This window comes from Cavia porcellus, unplaced genomic scaffold (genome assembly GCF_034190915.1).
Source record: "Cavia porcellus strain 051 isolate PalLab524CR breed Dunkin Hartley unplaced genomic scaffold, mCavPor4.1 scaffold_1, whole genome shotgun sequence".
Lineage (NCBI taxonomy): Eukaryota > Metazoa > Chordata > Mammalia > Rodentia > Caviidae > Cavia > Cavia porcellus.
The window spans coordinates 73905556-73926125 of NW_026947484.1; the positions used below are offsets into that span (position 1 = coordinate 73905556).

Consider the following 20570-nt stretch of genomic DNA (forward strand, 5'->3'; position numbering starts at 1 on the left):
CTGTGCCAAGCCGAGGAGTTGAGTATACAAAGATGCTCTTTCTGTGGAACCAAAATTGAGAAAAAGGAAGAAAGAACATTAACATGCAGTACGAAAATGCTGCCAGAGATTTGTGTATAGTGCAGAAAAAGCGTAGGTCAGGGAAAGGGTTGATGGGAAGCTTACACCATAGCAGAGTGCTGGAGGAGGAATGGGCTGCCACCACCATCAAAATGAAAATGGATTTTAAAAGATTCTTTCATTGTCTTTGTCTTTGTCTTTGTGTTGGGGGTGGGTAGTACTGGAGATTGAATCTACAGAATACCAAGCTATATCCCCAGCCTTTTTTAGTGTTTTATTTAGAGACAAAGTTTTGCTAAGTTGTCCAAACTGGCCTCAAACTTGCCCAGCCTCCTAAGAGCTTGGATTACAGGAATGTGCTACCATTCCCAGCTTTAAAAGATGTGTTATCTTTTTTAAAGTGAAGTTTTAGAAAGGTTTTAGAAGTTTTGCTCTTTTTATGCAGAAGAAATACAGATGTAGTTTCTCAGAGCAGAGCTGAGTTGGAATTGAATGTTATAGGTCAGGTATCTTGTTACACTGATGGGCAGTGAGTGATGTCTTTAAAACCAGATTTGGGAATGATACACTTGCTTACACTAATTTTTTACAAAGGAACCCCAAGTGTCAAGCCAATCTGCTTCCATACAAATGGCCAAGACCTTTTTCTGATACTCCTTAACCACACACCAGCTTCTGGATTTTCCTCATAAAGACAGAACCCTAGCAAGACAGCATCACTGTGAATCTGGTAGCGCATGGCTCATTCAACTCCCACACCAAACTCTTCACTAGAGAAAGAATCAGAGCCTGACGCCCAGAGAAGGGACATTTACCAGTTCCCCCACTTCTCTAAGTGTGTCACCTGCTTTACCTTCCCAGGACGTGTGTGGGGGAACTCAGTCCACCCACCCCATCTGCACAAACGTCTCTCAGTGCAAAGCCTCCCTGCTAATCCTGGTCACTTCCGCTGCATGAGCTTTGGAAGCAGCGAGTGTCCCCCGTGCGCCCTTTCGTCACCACTCGGGTGTCACTGTCAGACCTCGCTGATGACTCAGTATTCATTAAACACCTGCTCATAGCTCTACTAACATGAGTCTTCTCTCACCTTTTACAATTGTTTCCCAGCACTTTGGAGTCTGAGGTAGGAGCATCACCGCAAATTCAAGGCCAGCCTGGGCTGCAGAGTGAGTTCAGGGGCAGCCTGAACTGTACCGTGAGACTCTGTCTCAAAAAGACAATAAATAAATAAGTAGCTTTTGCAGACTGATAGATTTCATTTTGGCAGAGTCATACATGAACAGACCATACTTTGATAATTTTCACCTCTGTTGTTTGTCTCCCCCCAGTTTCACATTTGGGGGCTTCAGTACATGTAATATATTTATATAATATGTCCATCCTCCCCCCATTATCTGCCTGTATGCCCCTTGAAATGACTCTTAAGCCAGAACTCTTCCCACAAAAGCCCTGACAAACTCATGTGCAAAGGAAGAATTTGAATTCAGATGACCTGGAGCCCTTGAACAGTTTACTTAGCCTCTTCAAGATTCAGTTTACTCACTGCTAAAGCAGCCATGAGCAATAACTGTGTCCCTCATGATGCTTAGAAATATCGCATGTTCCATGGCCAATGGTAGTTGATAAATTATATCTGTTAACACTGTGTTTATATTATGGTTTTTAAAGTCAATGAAGAACGGAAAAACTGGTGAGCACAGTCTGTGCTATAGCTGACCCTTTTGGACACCGCCTTGGTATTCACAGTACCAACATTATTTAGAGTAAATATCAGCAAACCTGTTCTAGAGAGGAAGAGCTTCAATTCTCAAATCTGAGTTACTTACTCAAAGCTGAACCCCCATTCAATGGGCAGTTTTTGATCAGGAAAAAAAATGAGCCTATTACTTTACCATTCCACCTGTTATATAATCTTCTTTGTCCTTTAACAGTTTATCTGAGACTGTAGTGAAAATTCCTGTGTCTAAAGACAGTCCACACACAGGGCTCAGGAGAGAGGCCCTGTAGACCCTCCCCAGTCTGTGTATATAGTGCGTAGGGTTTCTGGGGGCCGGCTTTTACAAAGTTGTCAGATGTATTCTCAATTGGACTGATGAAACCAAAAAGCACTCAGAACTGTCAAATCAGGCTGAGTTTTCTTACCCTTGACTCTTCTGATATTTGGAAACTAATCTTCTGATATTTGGGTAATGATTTCAGGTCATGTCCTGGGCATCATAGGATGCACAGCGGCACCCTCAGCCTCTGATGGCTGCAGAGAACACGCATGTACTCACACAGCCAGAACAAACATGTCCCCAAACATTGCCAAATCCCCCTCAGGGACAAAACCACCCTCTGTGAACCACTGCATTAGATTTTCATTTGATTGGATGTTTTGTCTGATGGCTGCCTGAGTTTATTTCAACAACATCCCAAATAAACCAAATATGCTACCTTTAATAGGCTAGGTGGAGGAAGATGTGGTGGCACATGCGTATAATCCTATATATTCTGGAGGCTGAGGCAAGAGGATCACAAGTTTACAGCCAAGCTGGGCAACTTACCAAGACTGTCTGAAAATAAAAATATTACAAGGGAGGTGACACTTGTATTCAATCTTGTTATCACTAGATTGATTAATTAATTAATTAATTTTAAAAAGCTGGACTTGCTGGCACATGCCTGGAATCCCAGCATTCAGGAGACGGAGGCAGGAGGAGAATCAAGGGTTCAGGCTAACCTGGGCTATGTGGTGAGATCTGGTCTCCAAAAAAATAAGTAAATAAAAAGGAAAGAAAAAGTCTAGGTAGCTCTTAAGTCCTTGAAAGAACTAAAATCACACTAATGCAGCAAGATTATCTTAAAATCCAGGCCTAACACTTTAATAATGGCATTCTTATCCCACTTTTGACGAGACTGGAACCTTACCAAGGGTGAGCAGGAAGGATGCTTGCATCTCCCCTGCCTTCTAACGGGTGAATGACTTCATGTATCAGTGGAGAAGAAGTCAAAATGAGGAGAGGTAGGGACTTTGCTTCTCTTTCATGAGGCTTTTAAGGTAGTTCACTCCAAAATAAAAGTGACATAGTAGGAAGCAGGGAGGGAGATCTTTCTCAGATGGTCAGGGGATCAAGACATGGAGGAGGGGAGGGAGAGAAGGCAGGAAGAAAGGATGAATGTGTCCCGGAAGAAGGGAGCGGATGGAAGGTAAAAGGAATTAAGATGTGCTGTGAGCATGGACCAATGTCCCACGCTGAGTGTGATCATTGTGTGCTGCAAACATATTGCAATAAAAACAAAAGTTTAACAGAAGACAATTGGAAACAAAAAATGAGATAATTAGTTCAATAATGGAGCCATTGATCCAGAAGGTGGATCAAATACACCTATATTGATGAACCAGACGAATTGCTGGGCTGGACGCTTAGCAGGGTGATCCCAGGAAGTTCCTTTGCAGTGCTAAGCAGCCAGGTACCTCGCTGCGCTCTGAGAGGGTCACTGGACACAGGATGGCAGGGATCTCCTTGGCACTGGTCCGTGTGTCTTCACATTGTGTGAGAAGCTAGTACACATGAGCCTCACGGCATGGAAAGCCCGTATCTGTAGTGCGATGCCAACTGATGAGGATGTGCAGGTCCAGGATCCTTTGCAGTCCTGACCCCTCCCTTCACCCTCCCCTTTTCAAGGGAATTCTCTACCTCTAGTTGGCATCAAGCTCACCTGTATAATGCAGAATAAAAACAACAGTGCTATCGTTTACTGTGTGCCAGGAACCGCGGGGTGGTTTGGTTTGGTTTTGTGAGACACAGTCTCACTGTGTGGTTTAGGCTGGTCTTCAGGCACTGCTCCACACTGTCCTCAAACTCACTGAAATCCTCCTGTCTCAGCATCCCAAGTGCCGAGATTACAGGCCCATGCCGCCTCCCCTGGCATACCCAGGTGCCACGTGAAATTCATCATTATACAGATTTTAGTCTTTTCCTTCAATAACTGAAAAAACTGAGACTCAGCAATGTAGAATCAAATTCCTGCCTCCACAGCCTGACCTCCCTGCAAGTCTAACAATGACGTGTTATCACTGACTGAGAAATTACCACACTAAGCCTTCACATACTGGCACACTTAATCCTTGTGAAAGTAACATATATTATTACCTCTATTTTAAAAATTAAAAAAGAGTAAGCAGTTTTCACCAGGCCACTTAGCTTTTTAAAATTCCTTCTCCTTTTTAATTTTTTTTTTTTTTTTTTTTTTTTTTTTTGCGTTTTTTGTTTGTTTGGTTGGTTTGGTTGGGAAAACTTTTGGGTTTTTTGGTGATAATTTTTTTCCTTAATGTAGTTATATTTCCTGGCAAAATCAACATGAAAACCAGGCTGTCTGACCTCCCAGAACATATGCTTACTTGTATACTCTCCCCTGCTGAACATCTAGAAGGTCCAAGAATGGAACAGAATCTTTTGAACTGATTGGATAATTTAGCTTTAAAACAAAGGAATCCGGTCCTTTGTGTTCACTGATAATTCTCAAATTCTGGTATTTTAATAAAATGAAGACTTTGAAATATATGAAGCTAAGAACTCAGGAAGAATGTTCTTCTCTCTAATTGCTTTGGATACATAACATAATCAACTTGAATGAAAACAATCCTGGAAAACAATCAGTGCAGTTTCTGTATTTACTGCCTATTTGGCTCCATCTCATGAGAACACACCTCCCTCTCCCACCTCTATTTTAACTATGTAAATAAACGTAGCATGAAGGACCCATGTGTACTTTCTCACTGATAGAACTTTTTTTTTTTTTTTTTTTTTTTTGGTCTTTTTTTGAGTTCAGGCTGGCCTTGAGCTCACTTTGTAGCCCAGGCTGGTCTTGAACTCACAACGATCCTCCCACCTCAGCTTCCCAAGAGCTGTGTTTACAGGAGTGAGCCACCATGCCTGGCTCTCATAGAACTTTCAAAATAAGTGTTGAAAGAATTTTACAAAATAAAAATGAGAGAGCAGAGGTGAAAACTAGACCTATATTTTCTATAAAACTATTTCTGCAGTCAGCTTGCTCGCTGAGAGTTCTGAGACCACTAACCTGGATGCAGTAACCACACAGCACGAGAAAATGAGAATGAATGTCAAACTTGGAGAGATTCCTATTTGGTTTAGGCATAGGATACTTAGGACGATGAATTTTGAAGCCATCTTGAAAAGTGATTAATTGATCTACAATATGTTGAGACCCCAATATCCTAAGGCATTCAGGAAGGCTCTAATGTTTGCATTCCAGTAATGGGCACCACAGAATACACTATTTTAACACACAGTTTTAAACTAATTTGGAGATCTGCAGGTGTAACTCAGTGGTAAAACATGTTTAGTGTGCATCAGTCTCTGGTTCAAACCTCAGCACTCACAACAGTTAAACACCCTGAGACACTAAGTAGCCTTCATTAGTGTTGATAAATTACTTTTCATCATTCTTTGTGAATGGGCATTCCCTCTGGACCTATGGGATCCAAGAGGAAGTAGTTTTTGTATCACATACTTTGATGCAAGGGTTAGGAACCAAAGTCCAACCAGCTTAACCCTTAGAGACAGATGGACTTGGAGAATGACAGGATGAAACCTGACTCAGGACTCGGCCTATGCCAACTCTGGTTCTCTTTCTGCTGCATGGAACAGAATATCTGTCTCACTTGGATCAGTCTCACCAGAGGGAAATTCAGCCTCAGGCACAATAAATTTACAATGTTTAGAAGAAGGAAGAGAACTTATGGCTCCCACAACTTCAGTTAAGCAAAGAAAAAGCATCTGGTAGGCCTCTCTTGTCACATGCTTATCTCCTATCACTGTCTCCAGGGGGTGAGATAGGAACCTAGCCTGGAAAACACCGACTTCAGAGGCTGGGTGGGCGGGGCCTATTTCTAAAAGAAGATTCTCTGGTGGCTTCTGGCCAGGCAACATCGATCATTACTGCAGTCTCTTCTTGGATGATAAAAGGAAAGCGATTTGGCATATGAGAAATAGATCCAACAAATACCATGGAAACAAACAAGGAAAAAAGGAGAAAGATGAACAAGAGATAATATTGTTACTAGGATACACTCAGGAGGATTTTATAAGCATATCAAGGCAAAAATCGATCATCCCCGCAGCAGGCATTGGGATGGCTCATGGGGTCACCCAACCCTAATATTTCAGAAAACACTCTCTGCCAGGATCCCCTTCAGAAGTATAAACAGCGTGCTTTTCTCTGTAGACAGATTTGTGGCCAAATATCATCCGATAAGACAAGGTCACAAGGTTGAGATATTGGTTTGCCCCAGCTTTATTGATCAGAAATTATTTTCACGCCCTTTCCAGCTCTTCATTAGCTTTTCTGGGATGAGAGAGGGAATTTACTGCATTGCATTAGTTCTTGAAATAATTCAAACTCCCCGAATTCCAATTTTAAAAAGAAGCCCAAAGAAGACATTTGCTTTTACTAAGAGCAGATAAAGAGGTCCCTCTGTGACTGCCTTAGAGACCCGAGGGTCTGTGGTGTCTGACTTCCACACCTACGTCCCATGCACAGTGATGGGACATGAAGGGGATCCATCTTGTGTACACTTTTAAGTTGCTAATAAGGTTGTGCGGACAATAACTGCCATAGGCCTCTTATCTGGACACAGCTGCCTATTTAACCGTCTATGTTATCAGCAGTCTAGAAAGCGAGTGTCCACAGGTGTCCATTGGCGTCAGCCTTCACAGGAATGCTCCATCTCATGGCTTTTCCTTTGTTTCTCCCTCTGCTTCTCCACCTTCCCAGATGATAGACATGATGTACTTTGTCATCATCATGCTGGTGGTGCTGATGAGCTTTGGGGTCGCCAGGCAAGCCATCCTCTTTCCCAATGAGGAGCCCTCCTGGAAACTGGCCAAGAACATCTTCTACATGCCCTACTGGATGATTTATGGGGAAGTGTTTGCGGACCAGATAGACCGTAAGCAAGTTTATGATTCTCATACACCAAAGTCAGGTATTTAACTTCAATTGGGTCTTGTCTTTTCCAAGTTCATCTGTTCGTTCTCAATAAATGGCTCAAGATAGAGGACCAATTTCTAGCTTGTTATATGTCAGTGGAAAAAAAAATTACAGAAGGTAAACATACAATTGTAGCAAAGCAATTCTTGGGTATATCTTCAGGTATGTCTTTCTGTGACACAAATTAACATATGGCATGCCAAATTTGATCCAAAAATGAACCATTTTAAAAGACCTAAATTTTTTGTAAATCAAATCCGAGGACCAGTTGTTGGACATTTCAGTATGAGGAAAATATTATGTCACAATTCCCCACTGCTACCCCAGCCCTCAGCCCACAGCCACTAGCAAATATATTCCTTGGGTTTGACTTTGTAACAAATAAACAATCTCAGTTTTGCCATCAGAATTCAAGAGTTAAGGGCAAACATCTGTATGGTATTTTCCTTGCAGTGGAAACTATTCTCCAATTCCCTTTCCCACTGTCTTAAATTATGTGCTGTTGAGACTCCTAGGAAGGTAGTATTCATTGCCTGAAAATATGGAAAATGCCTTAGGTTATAGACTGAGTTACTTGCCATGAATGCTAGGAAAAGAAATCATATCTCTATCATGAAGTATTTCAGTGTGTGGACCAAGCACCAGCTGGCCCCCACTGGGATCCACATATCCAAGCCCTGGTAGATGCTGATTCTCCGTGAGAAACACTCATTTTGCGTGGAATTTGCAGATAGTTGTAGCCTAGGAATCTGTTCCAGGATTTTATTTGGACCAAATGTCAGAGCACACCAGGCACTGGGAAAGGACTTTGGAAGAAAGCATTAAGAAAGGAACAGCTCACAGTACGGAGGAGTTGAATCCCAGGGGCGGCTATTTCTTATTTTCCCTGAGGAGTTTAGCTCTGGAAATAATAGGCCTCAAACATTGTTGAATTAACATTTTTCATACATTTTTTGCTGACAGGCCAGCCGTCTGAGCCCTGGACTGTGGGCAGGGCTTAGGGTTACGTAACAAGGTAGCACAGCTTATTAAGAGCAGGAGCAGAGATTAGTCAGCCTCCCCTCACCCCTGCCCATCCCAAGCATGACCAAGACTCAGAAGGTAAAGTCAAAGCCCCAGATGAGAGTCCTCAGGCCAGCGAAGAGCTATGTCCACTGGCAACAGAACACACAATGTGTCGTTTTCCCCTGCTTCGGGGATTTTAAACCAATACACTTTTCCTTCAAATCTGAGGCAAACAAGACTCTTTGGAACTTTTCATTAGAACAAATATTTGCCTTGTGAAGCTAGCCAACTTACTGAGAAGGAATTTCAACTCTCCCCTTTGTGTTTGTTTTGTTTGCGGGGAGGATCTAGCTTGCAATTCTCCTGCCTCAGCCTCCTAGCATGCTAGGATTACAGATGAGAGCTACCATGCCTAGCTCTTTCCCGGGGCTATGATGTCTTTGGTGACAATGTGCAGACATCACTGAGACAGCTGCCCAGAGATGGGAAAATCCTTTTGAGAGCCTCCGATTCAAGGGATCCGTAAAGGTAAAACAAAGCTTAGAAGCCCACCTGTCTTTCTCCCCCTAGAAACTGCTTTTCCACTTAGTGGCGCCATTTTGCCTCGCCTAGCTTTCCCCAAATGAGACGAAGACCCTGTGGGCTTTCTGACAATGTGAGGTGGGGGAGGGAGGGATGGAGATGCAGTTTAGCAATGGGATTCTATCTGTCCCTCTACCAGTGGCCATTTATTGATGTTGTACTATGAACCCAGCCTAGTGCAACAAACACCACCATCGATTTATTATCGCTGTTTTCAACGAAGGGCTGATTGTAGTTTAGAACTTGAAAACCCCCACCCCGGAGACGAAAGAGAGGCGTCTTGTGTGAGTGAAGTATGAAACTAGATTCCCACACTGTGAATTAGATCCGTGGTGCTCTACGTGTGTGAGAGCAAATCCCTACCCCAAATCCCTATCCATCCCTGAGCCAGTCCTGGAAGGCTGCAGCCTTGGTGAGGCTGTTCCCTCCCCCTTCCCTTCCCTGTGACCTGAGATCAGCTGCAGAGGTAGCCACTGTTCTAAGCTAAATCAGCCAGTCTAGACTGCTAAAGAGGGTTGGTCCTTTCTCAAATGGATATAGACGGCCGCCCCCAAATCTGCCATTGCATTTGGCCATGGTCACTGAGCATCTCTGTCCTCTAAATGATTTGGTTTTCACACTGTGGCCCTGGGTGGGCCCCGAGAGGACTGGATACTGCCTGCCCCACCTGCTTTCCAGAACTGCCCGGGAGACCCCAGCACGAAGCTGTTTGAGAAAGGTACAAGTCTCTGACGCTGCCCTGGTGTGCCGCCTCTTCTCTGTGCTGTGTGCAGATTGGCGTGTAAAGCATGTGTTCAGGCTGATTGGACCTCATATCCACCTGGACCCGCAGCCCTGCCCAGGGTCTCCCAGGCCCATCCCATGATGTCCCCTGTCTGGGCTTCTCCCAGTGCTGCTCATTCAATGCACCTTCTCAGGCTGACGCATTCCGAATGTGACTGGTGCACGCGCTCCTTGCCTAACCTTGTTCGGTTTTCATTTCAAAGGAGCTAGACCCATTTCATGTTTGGAGAAATAATTTCTATCAATCAGGATGCACAGTGGGGTCCTTATACCTCAGAAGTGGGGACAGCTTCAGTGTCTTCACTTCTGGAAGGCAGTGTTATCTAAGATTTTTAATGAATATATTTCATCTTTTTTTTTCCTGACATTTGTCCTAAACATAGAAGCTACCAATAAGGTCAAAGACCCGAGAAGGATGCATGTAAGGTTACTTTCCAAATGTGCTTAAAAACTAAAATTGAAAGAAAAAAATGGAGTCACATAAAATGAAAAAATAGTGATTTTCCCTCTAAGCCATGTTGGACTAACATACATGATAGCCCACCACTCATGGAAGTTGTCTGTGAAGGTTAAAATATTCACCTGGGTGTTGGAAGCAGACTGCACGACCATGGCTAGAAGCAGAAGACAGCAGAAGTAGGGACAGGATGGTGACAGTCTGCAGTACTTGGGCACTGTGCCCTCCACTGATTTAACTCATGGGAACTGAATTCACCATTGGCTGGTACTTGCTTTTTGTTCAAACAGCCCAGAATTATTTTCACGTACTTATGCTATATATAATATTAGCTCTCTGAGACCCAATTTAGGCCTACCATGATGTGACTTGGGCTCTGGGTCGTTAAGTACGCTGACACCAAATGATGACATTCTTCTGGGCAACTTCATTAGGGCGACTTGTGTTGCATGGCCTCTGAGAGCTGGTCAGGACCCCGCTGGAGCTCGAGGGGAAAAGTCACTTAGAGCAGAGGAGCTGTGGAATAAATTTCCACCAGTAGCCAGGGCAGAGCTGGAGCCAAGGTAAAATTAGCTGCATTTCAGCAGCTCAGAAATCTGCTTCTTAGGTCTGGGGTGTGTGGTACCTGGAAGAGCACCTAGAGTGGCAGAGCAAGTGGGTGTCCGCGGCTTTCTACAGCATCTGAATGAATGAGGATTCTGTTTATTTACAGGGCGTTCATGTGTTGCCTGCTGTATGTTCACATCTCCAGGCTCTACCAAGGCAGGAGGGAAATGAATCATGCTGTTGAATGCATTAAATGAGGGTCTAAATTTAGTCCTTCTTTCTGCTCTCTGAGTATTTTTTTACAAGTTTAGATAGTACTGTGAAAGCAGAATGTCCAAAACTTACCTTCCACCATGACAGCTTAATATTACCTAGCCACTTGCATTTGCTCCAAATCAGCTGTCCAATCTACCTCAAGCATAGGTCAGTGGGTTTGGTTGTTTTTTGTTTTTTGTTTTTTGTTTTTTTCCATAATGCCTAGAGCTTTTCCATCTGGAATTAGTAAGTAATCTGGGCTAGTAGTGGTTTTTTGTTTTTACTTTGATTGATGACTGATTGATTTAGTACAAAGATTCACTATAAAAACAAATTCCATGCTCCTTGGTATCCGTGTTATCTCCTTGGTGGTGATTGGAAACAAAGATTGTGTTTGCGCTTGTAAAGCTAGCATGCTCTCTTGAGTTACTCTTCTGCCTCAAATTCGTGGTCCCTGGCTTTAGGTGTAGGAATTTAGGACAGCTGCAGGATCCAGCCTCTAAAATAGACCTGTTTTCTGTGAAGCTTCAGGAGCAGGAGAAGATGGCAATTGTTATGCGTTTCTGTTGTTGGACTCCAGCTCTTCAGAGCTGAGCATCTGTTTAGTATTCGAGACTGAACTTCCCTAATGAATTCAGAATACACTAATGCCTACCAGCTATAGCACAGGAGTGCTGCCTGACCGAAGAAAGTATTCTGGAAAAGAAAAAAGAGCCAGTGCCAACTTTGGCGCAAGAGGGCAATTGTTTTGGGGGGGGGTTGCTTTCACAAACTGCAAAGGAAGCAAGCTAGCATCAGGCACCATTGTTCCCATTTTCTGTCCTTGAAAGTCAGATCACATTTGAGGAACTACCCACCTGAGCTGTTTGCTAATGCAAACTAAGGCTTAATGCATTTACAAATAACAGAGCTGTCTGCAACAGGCCGTTGTGACAATTCAGTACACTGTGGTGATCAACATTTGTTCATTTAACATCTGGACCCAGGTGAGACTCCATTTTCATTCATTCTTCATTCAATAGATACTTACTTTGCTGCTACTGTGAGCTGGAAAACCAATGTACAGAGATACAGAGATATGCATGACAGGGATATTGTCTTGAAGGAGCTGACCCTCCAAGAAAGCAAAATGATGTTGACAATTGACATTAGAGATAAGCCTAAAGGAGAAAGCAGTCAGTTCCACCTGGGGTGGGAAGAAGGCACGATAGATGAGGCCTTGCCAAGGAAAGGAAGATTAAGCTGAACCCTGAAATATGAGCAGATGTTTGCTAGGCAGATGGGAGCAGGGGGGTGTGAAGAAAGAAAAAATGGCATTCTAAACTGAGATATGGTATGGAAAGTTCCCGGAACAACAAATCATTTAGTGTGACTGACTGTCGGGAGACAGAGGCAGGAGGCGGGAGGCAGAACAGATAGGTCTGAATAGAGAGGCCGGGGGCTACATCAGGGAGGACTTGTGCTCCTGTGGTCAGGGCAGCACCGCACCGTGAGCAGCTATGTGCTCATTCAGACCCCTTGAGCAACAATGTAGGAAGTCCACAGGAAAGGCTTTGCAGAGAAGTGAAAAATGAGGCAATATTGCGAATCCCATAGCAGCTAGAACTGGAGAAAGTGGGCAGCGTGAGACTGAGGGAGGCAAGGCAGAGAGACCCGGGCAGAAATGGGTGGAGATTTCAAACAAGGAGCTGTCCGCCAGCCCACAATTTCCACAGAGTCTAAGGACGGTGCCATTTACTGAGGTAGGGAATGTGGGAGGGGACTTTCAAGGAGGTCATTCTGCCGAGCTGGATTGGTTTGAGGTCCCTACAGTAATTCCAGAAAAGCTATGAAGAAAGCTATTGTGTGTTGCTGGGAATGAACACAAAGCCTTCATATCGAGCCATATCCATCCCCAGCTACCCACCCCACTCTTTAAGACATATCATTTTTAGTGACTAAGTTGTCCAGTAAGTGATCATATTTGCAATCCTCCTGCCTCAGCCTTCCAGAGGTTATAGGCATGCATTACCACATCTGGCAGAGGAGGCTATTTTATATAGAGAACTTGGACTCAGTAGAAAAGGCTGGACTAAAAATGTAGAACTGGAGGTCAAGAGAGAAGAGGACCACAGAAGAATTCCGAGGTTTGAACCCTAAAAGGGTGGAACTGGGGGTTTTCTGCAGACGTGATGAAGTATCACCAGGCCCTGAAAGGATGCCCCCAGTTGGCTGGAGAATTCCCCAACTCAAAAGAGGTTCCCCTTTTGAACCTAGCAGTGATCTTGCTAAAGAACATCATTCATCCCCTTTCATGAAAATTGAACCCAACATTACCTAGGAAATCCCATCTTTCTTTAGCCTTTTCTAGACTTGCTAATACCTTGTCTATAACTCTGCCCATCCAGGCCATTTCCTGCCTTTAAAAGAGCACTTTTGCTCCACCACATGTCTGCATGACTCCAAACCCTTATTTTTTCTATTCTACCATGAATACACCAAGTAAGTCCTAGGAGGGGAAATAAATACATCAAGTAAGTCCTATGGGAAACAAAGCATCAGTAGATGTGATATATTCAGGTCTCTCCATTCTTTCTCATCAAACCTCTAAACTACTCCCCCCAAATTTGTACTTAAGGGAGAAAAATTGAGTTTCCACCTGATTGCTAGACTTAGGAAGAGCTAACTCATCACTAGGGGGAAAAATATAAAAGTACTTGTCCTTTTGAATAGAGACAAGTCCGTACATGTTCTAAAAACTACATTTGGGAACTTGTCTCTCTTTCAGATAGCAAAAGTGTTATAAAAACAAACAAACCAAAACCAAACGGGAGTCCTCGAGATTAAGAGGAAAATCTAAAGTTTGTGGCAAGGCTGAACATATACCAACAACTAGGCTTTCAGAAAGAATTTGTGCATGTGCCAGCAGAAAAGTAGCAGATAAGGTTTACAAAGAACATATTTAGGATAAAATTAGTCACTGGAAAGTGCTCCGTACTCTGGCTAGGTACAATCTGCAGATAAAGAATGGTAGTGTCTGGAGTTGAACACTACAGACACCTGTGTGGAGTGTAACTCATCCAAAATGATGTCGAACATCAAAATAGTGTCTTCTAGAATAGCATAAGAAACAAAATACCAGGGGATTCCTTTACCTAACCAAAGTGATGGTTATCTCTGCCTGTACCACGCCAAGGTCATTCCCAGCCACTGCCCCTTCCGGGAAGACATAAATGCACGGATCCAGAGAAGAGCACAATTAATCAAAAAATGAATGAATCACTGCAATTTGCGGATGGCTTGGGAGGATCAGAGCCCTTCTTGAATATCCCTGAAGCGTCTGAATTCCCAGAGTGAGTCCCTGTAGAAACAGGGAACATAAGCGGCCCCTGAATCCAAGTGTACTTCAGCCAAGAATTCCTTGAAGTGCGAAGGCATCAGAGTGAGGGCAAATAAGTGAAATACCACTCCACAGTGAACTTGTGGGATTTTTCTCCCCCAAAAGATGCTACAGAAGAAATGATGTGTTTATTCCCCAAAAGACATAAATTTCAGAAGTTCTTTAATCATAAAAAAGAAGTTCCCCTCTCACAAAAAAGAACTGATTTTTGTTTTGTTTTCCCCCAAAGAAATCATTTACTTTTAATGGGAAAGAGGATGAGGAGAAGATGATTCCTCCGTAAGATGGAGGATCTGCAGTATGGAAAGGACACAAGTAATCGTGGATGGCCTGCAATCTCAGGCCCTGTGCAGTTCAGCGCACATGGGCACCCCACTGTGGCAGAACCACCCCCTCCTCTTCACTGCAGCCTGGCACCCGCCCTGCAGTTCTGGGTGCTTTACTGCCTCTTCAGCACCCTAAGCATGAAGGGCACCAGGGGATTTGAAGGCACCAGGGTATTTGGCAGTACCAGGGTATTTCACACCGTTATGGGAATATAAAAGCCAAGGTTCTTTGGCTCAGATGCAAGTGGAAAAGATTACCTTCAGGGTTACAGAATAATCTTTCTTTCTTTCTTTCTTTCTTTCTTTCTTTCTTTCTTTCTTTCTTTCTTTCTAGAGATTGAACCCAGGAGGCTTTGCCGCCGTATCTATCTCCCTAGCCCTGTTCTTTTGTTTTATTTTGAGATAAGGTCTCAATAATTTCCTAAGTTGTCCAACCAGGGCTCAAATTTGCCATCCTTCTGCCTCAGCTTCCCAGAGTGCCAAGATTACAAGGCTATAGCCCCATGCCCAGTTCAGCAGCCCTTTGGAATATGCAGTGCAGTTCGTACCTCGGGAACTAAGGCTCAGACTTCATCTGAATTTGCACTGTGTTTGTTCTTTGTCTTTCTTTATTCTGCTTCTCCCATCTTTCTGTTTAGTTTTTCTTCAGAGCATGTTCCTAACAAATCACTTTTCTTTGGCTCCTTCACTTAGGGCTGCTTTTGTAGGAAACCAGCCCAGCATAAGCACTTAGGATTCAAGTCCACTCAGCTACAACCTGATGTCATTTACAATGGAGGCTCCTTGCAGGGCAGGGTAAGAAGCCTTGAGAGCCCCCAGTGATGTGTAGAGTAGATGGCTAATCAAGTGATCCGAGTTAAGGTGACAGGAGTACTGATCTCATTACATGTTTTAGTCTTAGTTTTATGTTGCTATAACAAAATACCTGAGACTAGATACTTTATTTTTAAAACTAGGGAAGGAGGGATTGAGAAACACAGATTAAGATTTACCACACAGCTGTAGAGACTGAAGAGCATGGCCATGGCATCTGCTTGACTCTGGCAAAGGCCCCTTGGTCTATGGCATTACTATGACAGAAACACTTGCAGAACAGATCACAGGTAAAGGCAATAAGCAAGAAACTAGGGAGGGGCCAATTCATTGTTCTTTTAACAACCCACTCTGGAGAGAACTAATCTGCTTTTCAGGAGTAGCATTAATCCCTTCTGAGCTTGGTGCCCATGACCTAATTACCTTTAATGAGGTGCCACCTCCTAAAAGGTTCTTCCATCCCCTGTGGCCACACTAATAACTAATCACGCAGCATGAACCTCAGGGAGACAAACTACACCTAAACCGTAGTGTTACAGCCAACAGAGACTCGGTTGCACCTTCGATAGTACCTGAGGTCCATGGCTGTAACTCAAGGCATTGTGGCCCCAGGGGTCACAGAAAAAGTTATCCTTGGTGCTAGAAAGTTCAGGGCAGCCTAAGGAGCTTTTATTGTGCCAATTTCTCAAATTCCTGCTCTTCACCCAGCAGGATCTATAAAGAAGTAAAATATTTAGATGCAGGTGTTATCTTTCAGGTGTCACTTGTAATCTAGGCCAGCTATCAGCAAACCTTTTCTGTAGAGGGCCAGGTGCTGTCACAGGGCCATAAGACTCTGTGGCAACTGTGCACTGTTGCTACCAGGCCACAAAGGCACTCAGAGACAATAAGTAAGCCAAGGTGGGCTGTGGGTCAATAAAACTTTATTTATAAGAACAAGAGGCGGGCCAGATTTGTATTGAGGCCTGAAGTTTGCTGACCCCAACCTGCACCACCTGGTTATGTAACTGTGTCAGTTTCTTTCCCGAATCATCCAGCTGAAGAAAGCTTGGAATTGCAGCGGCAGAATGGAATCAGTTCTCTGACTATTCCAAGTTTGCTCCAGATAGACGAGATAACACTGCTTCTCCGTGCTGCATTTCCGTGGACTATATATAAAAGAACTAGAACAGGCAGAATGCTGAAGTGTCAGTGAAGATGATGAAAAGAAGTCCTTAGGAAGGAATTTAAAATTTAGGTTAAAGGTAGGGGTCATGGGTTCATCACACACACAGGGTAGGGAGTGAAGCAAGAAGTTAAGTCAAAGGAGCTCCCAGAGTGGATAATTTCCTGAAATCTAGCTCAATATATATTTAAGAAAATTAAAGGCAGGTTTAAAATATATCCATTGAACCAGCCATGAGTCTAGTATACACTCAGAGATGGATTCTGGACAGTTATAAGGGAAGAGAAGAAAGAGACGGTGGAGGGAAGGGGGAGGGAGGCCAGTCCTGAGTAGCTGCGGGCAGCAGAACAGGGACAGGAGCCCAGACGTGGAGACGAAGCTGATGCAGAGCACTGTGCCAGCTCTGAGCTGCGCCACCCTGGAGGTGGCTGCCATGTGTCCTGTAACACAGCTTTTTCAAAAGCAGTGTTCTGACCAAACGAGGGAGGCAGATGGTTGATTTCCACTGAAAGCAGAGCCGAGTACCCCACTTCTGAATAACCTGGCAAGATTTTTAACTCATTCATATTAACAGCAACCAACAAATAGACTGATCTTCCCACAAATTAACTACAAGCAATTAATTCCAGTGAGGCACAGCATATCAATTGTTTCTGTGTAAATGTGGCAAAGTCCACGTAAGCCCACAACCTCAGTATACTAGGAGAAGGACATGCTGGGCATATTTTACAAGATACTGTCCAATGGAGAGAAGTACTTCCTGCGGCCAGATTTATAGACCAAGTCTGCCAAGCAGTGTCTGACTGAAGAGCTTGGGTTGAGGCCAGATATTTGGTATCTAGAATATTAGGTCTAAAGGTCAAGATGAGAAGGAAGAAGACCTCGATAACACCAGGTCAAAAGCAGGCCTTCAAGTCTTCATCTTAGTGACATCCTTAATTCAAGTAGATGGCACCCATGGATGGGTTAAGACTCCTGTCGTAGTCAGGGATTGCAAGGCAAACAATTACATATAGGACACATGATTTATAGTATTGTTGATGATAGTCACCCGAAGAGTCAAATACAAAGAAAGTGCAGGAAATCCACACACTAAAAATCTAGAGAATCTAGCTGAGGGTCTGGATCCCATAGCAATGTCCTGCATGAGTCCAGCTGAAGACCTAGAGCCCAGGACAATGCCCCACGATGAGTCCAACTGAAGGCCTAGAGCCCACCACTCATGCAAGTCTGTTTCACAGTTGTACTAGGAAGGCCCAAAGGTCAGTGGTGGAAGCTAGAAAGTCCGTGCCAGTGGGGTAAAGGATCTGTGCCAGCAGGTTGAGGGTTCTGCACTGGAGCCAAGAAGCCACACTCAAAATAAAGATTAGGGCTCCCTCGAAAAGTACCACAGCCATCCTCAATGACAATGACATCCTGAGCTCCTCCAATGATGAGAACAGCTGAATTCATATCAGGAAGCCAGCATGACAAGCTTCTTCTGGAGATTGAACAGCACACTAGTGATCTTCCCTGGAGCCAAGAAGTGATCCTCAAAGTAAGGATCAGAGCTCCCCCAAAGGGAACCACAACCATTCTCCACAACAAGGTCCTGAACTCCTCTGACAATGATAACAGCCAAGTTCACATCAGAAAAGAAGCTAGACAAGCTCCTCCATGACAACAGGGGAACCAACAGCACCACACACAACTCTCCACTCTTCCTCTCCAGGTCTCTTTTTAGTCTTGGCAACAGTCCTCAGGCAGGCCATCCATGCTCAGCACCAGGCTGACCCAGTTCAGCTGGCATTACAAGCTGACCGCCAGTTATCAACCCACCACAACTAGAGAAGTTTTTTCTTGGTCCAGGCTGTGGTTACATGAGTTTTTGTTTTCCAGTGGACATCTATGTCTTATGGCCTCTTCCAGGTATATGATGCATCTCACAGTCTAACACAAGGAAGAACAAAGGAGGCACCCTGCCTGCGGTCACCAGTTTGAAGGGCTTCATTCATTCAGTGATATTTACTGAGCACATCTGTGCGCCAGGCTTTGTGCTAGGAGTTGAGGGTTGAAAAAAATAAAACATACTTTGTGGCCTCACTTTGAAAAGAGTTTACTGGGAGAAATCAATGCATAAGAAATCATCACAAAACCAGGCGTGGTAGCTCAGGCCTGTAATCCCAGCACTCAGGAGGCTGAGGCAGGAGGATGGTTCCGAGTTCAAGACCAGCCTGGGCTACAAAGTGAGCTCAAGGCCAGCCTGAACTGCATAGCAAGACCCCGTCTCAAAAAGACAAAATAAGAAAAAGAAATCATCCCAGGTTGGTGTGGTGTTTGTGAGGTAGGACTTCAGGGAAAAGCACATTTTAATTGGGTGATAAGGCAGGGAGATGCACAAAGTAGAGAAAAGCAGCAGAGAGCGATGTATGACCAGAGAAATTCTCCCCACTTAAACAGCATCATAAAGGGTATTAAGGGCTTTTCAGACAGATAATGAAAGGGGATTCTAAAGCAATAGACTGCCAGATCTAGAGAAGATGACAAAGCATGCCATGAGGAGGCCGGAGGCACTGGAAAGAACTGAGACATGAGAGGACCTCCCTGCGCCGGCCCGGAAGTGCCCTCCAGGTTGGCTCCACAGCCAGGGTGCTCCTGAGCCTCTTGTGCCCACCTGTTATGATGCCATGTTGCTTTTTTCTGGTTTCTTGTGTGCACCTCCCACTGGGCTGTGTCTATCGAGGGGAATCAGGGTCTGCTCATCTCCCTTACCATTATTTGGGTAAATGGAGAAGAGATTACATTAGGAAGGCAGATTGTAGTAAAGGGCTTTGTGTGCCAGGCTGAGGAATTTAGATCTTTCCATAGATCACCTCCTATGGAGTCTCTTTCTTAAGTGAAGTCTCAAATTGGGAGGAATTCCGAGATGTTACTAAGGAGTGGAGATTGTGGCTGGAAAAACACAACCACAATGCTTACTTCAGAAAAGCTAGGTAAGTCGTGCATCAGCCCTTTGTTCCAAAACATCTCCTCAAAGGGGAGTAACAAGCTTCTCTGCTAACACTCAGGACTTCCCCCGAATGCTTAAACCTGCTGACTATTCTCCTCCTGGTGCAAAGTATTTAATATTAACCCTCAAAATAGCTGACAGCGGCAGGGAGGAAAAAGAGAGGAGAGGGGAGGGGAGGGGAGGGGAGAGGGGAGGGGAGGAGAGGAGAGGAGAGGGGAGGGGAGGGGAGGGGAGGAGAGGGGAGGGGAGGGGAGAGGGGAGGGGAGGGGAGGGGAGGGGAGGGGAGGGGAGGAGAGGAGAGGAGAGGAGAGGAGAGGAGAGGAGAGGAGAGGAGAGGAGAGGAGAGGAGAGGAGAGGAGAGGAGAGGAGAGGAGAGGGGAGAGGTCAGGATGGGAGCAGAGGGTGCTGAGGCGGGTGGCTCAGCTTGGTGAGGTGGACTTTGGGCAGCCAGAGGGCAGCATGAGGCAGTCGAGTGTCTGCAGGGCTGAGGGGGGTGGGGAAGCTGAGGAAAGAGAGGTGGAGGCAAAAGCATCTTTGCCTACCTTGCAGTTCTGCAAGGGCTCTGGCAGAAGCCCAGCCTGCTTCCAAAACCCACCTTGAATGCTGCCTGCAGTAACCTGCTGACACCTGAATGTAGATAGCAGGCTTACTTGGGGTTCCAGAAGTTCCAGCACCCACGGTTGCCATACAGTCACTGGGCTTATGAACTGCGGCTGTGCCAGCCCAGCCGGGTTCTTCCTCCGGGCCACCTCAGCTCCCCGCTTCTGGAAGACTGACAGGTGCAAAGGAGATGAAGGCAGTGAGGAGAGGGTCAGTGCCTTCATTCATCAATCTCTCTCATCTTCTTCTTTTTTACTGTTAGTTTATCCTTTGCCTGCCTTCAAGTAAATAAAGAATCTACTCCTCTGACAGTCAAAAGTTAGAAGACCCCAGTACAGCCAAGAGAAGCAGGGGTACATTCAGAAAGACTTTCTTGCAACAACAAAATAATCTCCCAGAGGTCAGGAGGCAGCTTACTGGTAGGGCATTTGCTTAGCATGCACAGGACCCTGGGTCCAATGGGCAGAACCACAAAATAATAATCGTAATAATCTTCTACCATTAAAATCCATCAAGACCAGGGACAGACCCCACACAGCGAGGGGAAATCAGTACTTTTGGAAGATGGTGTCTGAGACATAGCAGTCATTTTGTGTGGGAGGGAGAAAAGCCCT

General features: G+C 44.7%; 1 protein-coding gene across 36 annotated transcripts in view; it reads left to right on the forward strand.

Annotated features, from left to right (window-relative positions):
• Trpm3 (transient receptor potential cation channel subfamily M member 3) overlaps positions 1-20570 on the forward strand; it is a 764333-nt gene that overhangs the window by 703836 nt on the left and 39927 nt on the right. For 20 of the 36 annotated variants that reach the window (XM_063249817.1, XM_063249888.1, XM_063249939.1 and 17 more), the window contains one exon: positions 6841-7015. In XM_063249817.1, coding sequence (XP_063105887.1) covers positions 6841-7015 — 175 coding nt within the window. Of the gene's footprint in view, positions 1-6840; positions 7052-20570 lie in introns of all 36 variants that reach the window. The other 16 variants (XM_063249808.1, XM_063249797.1, XM_063249827.1 and 13 more) reach the window with 1 other exon arrangement.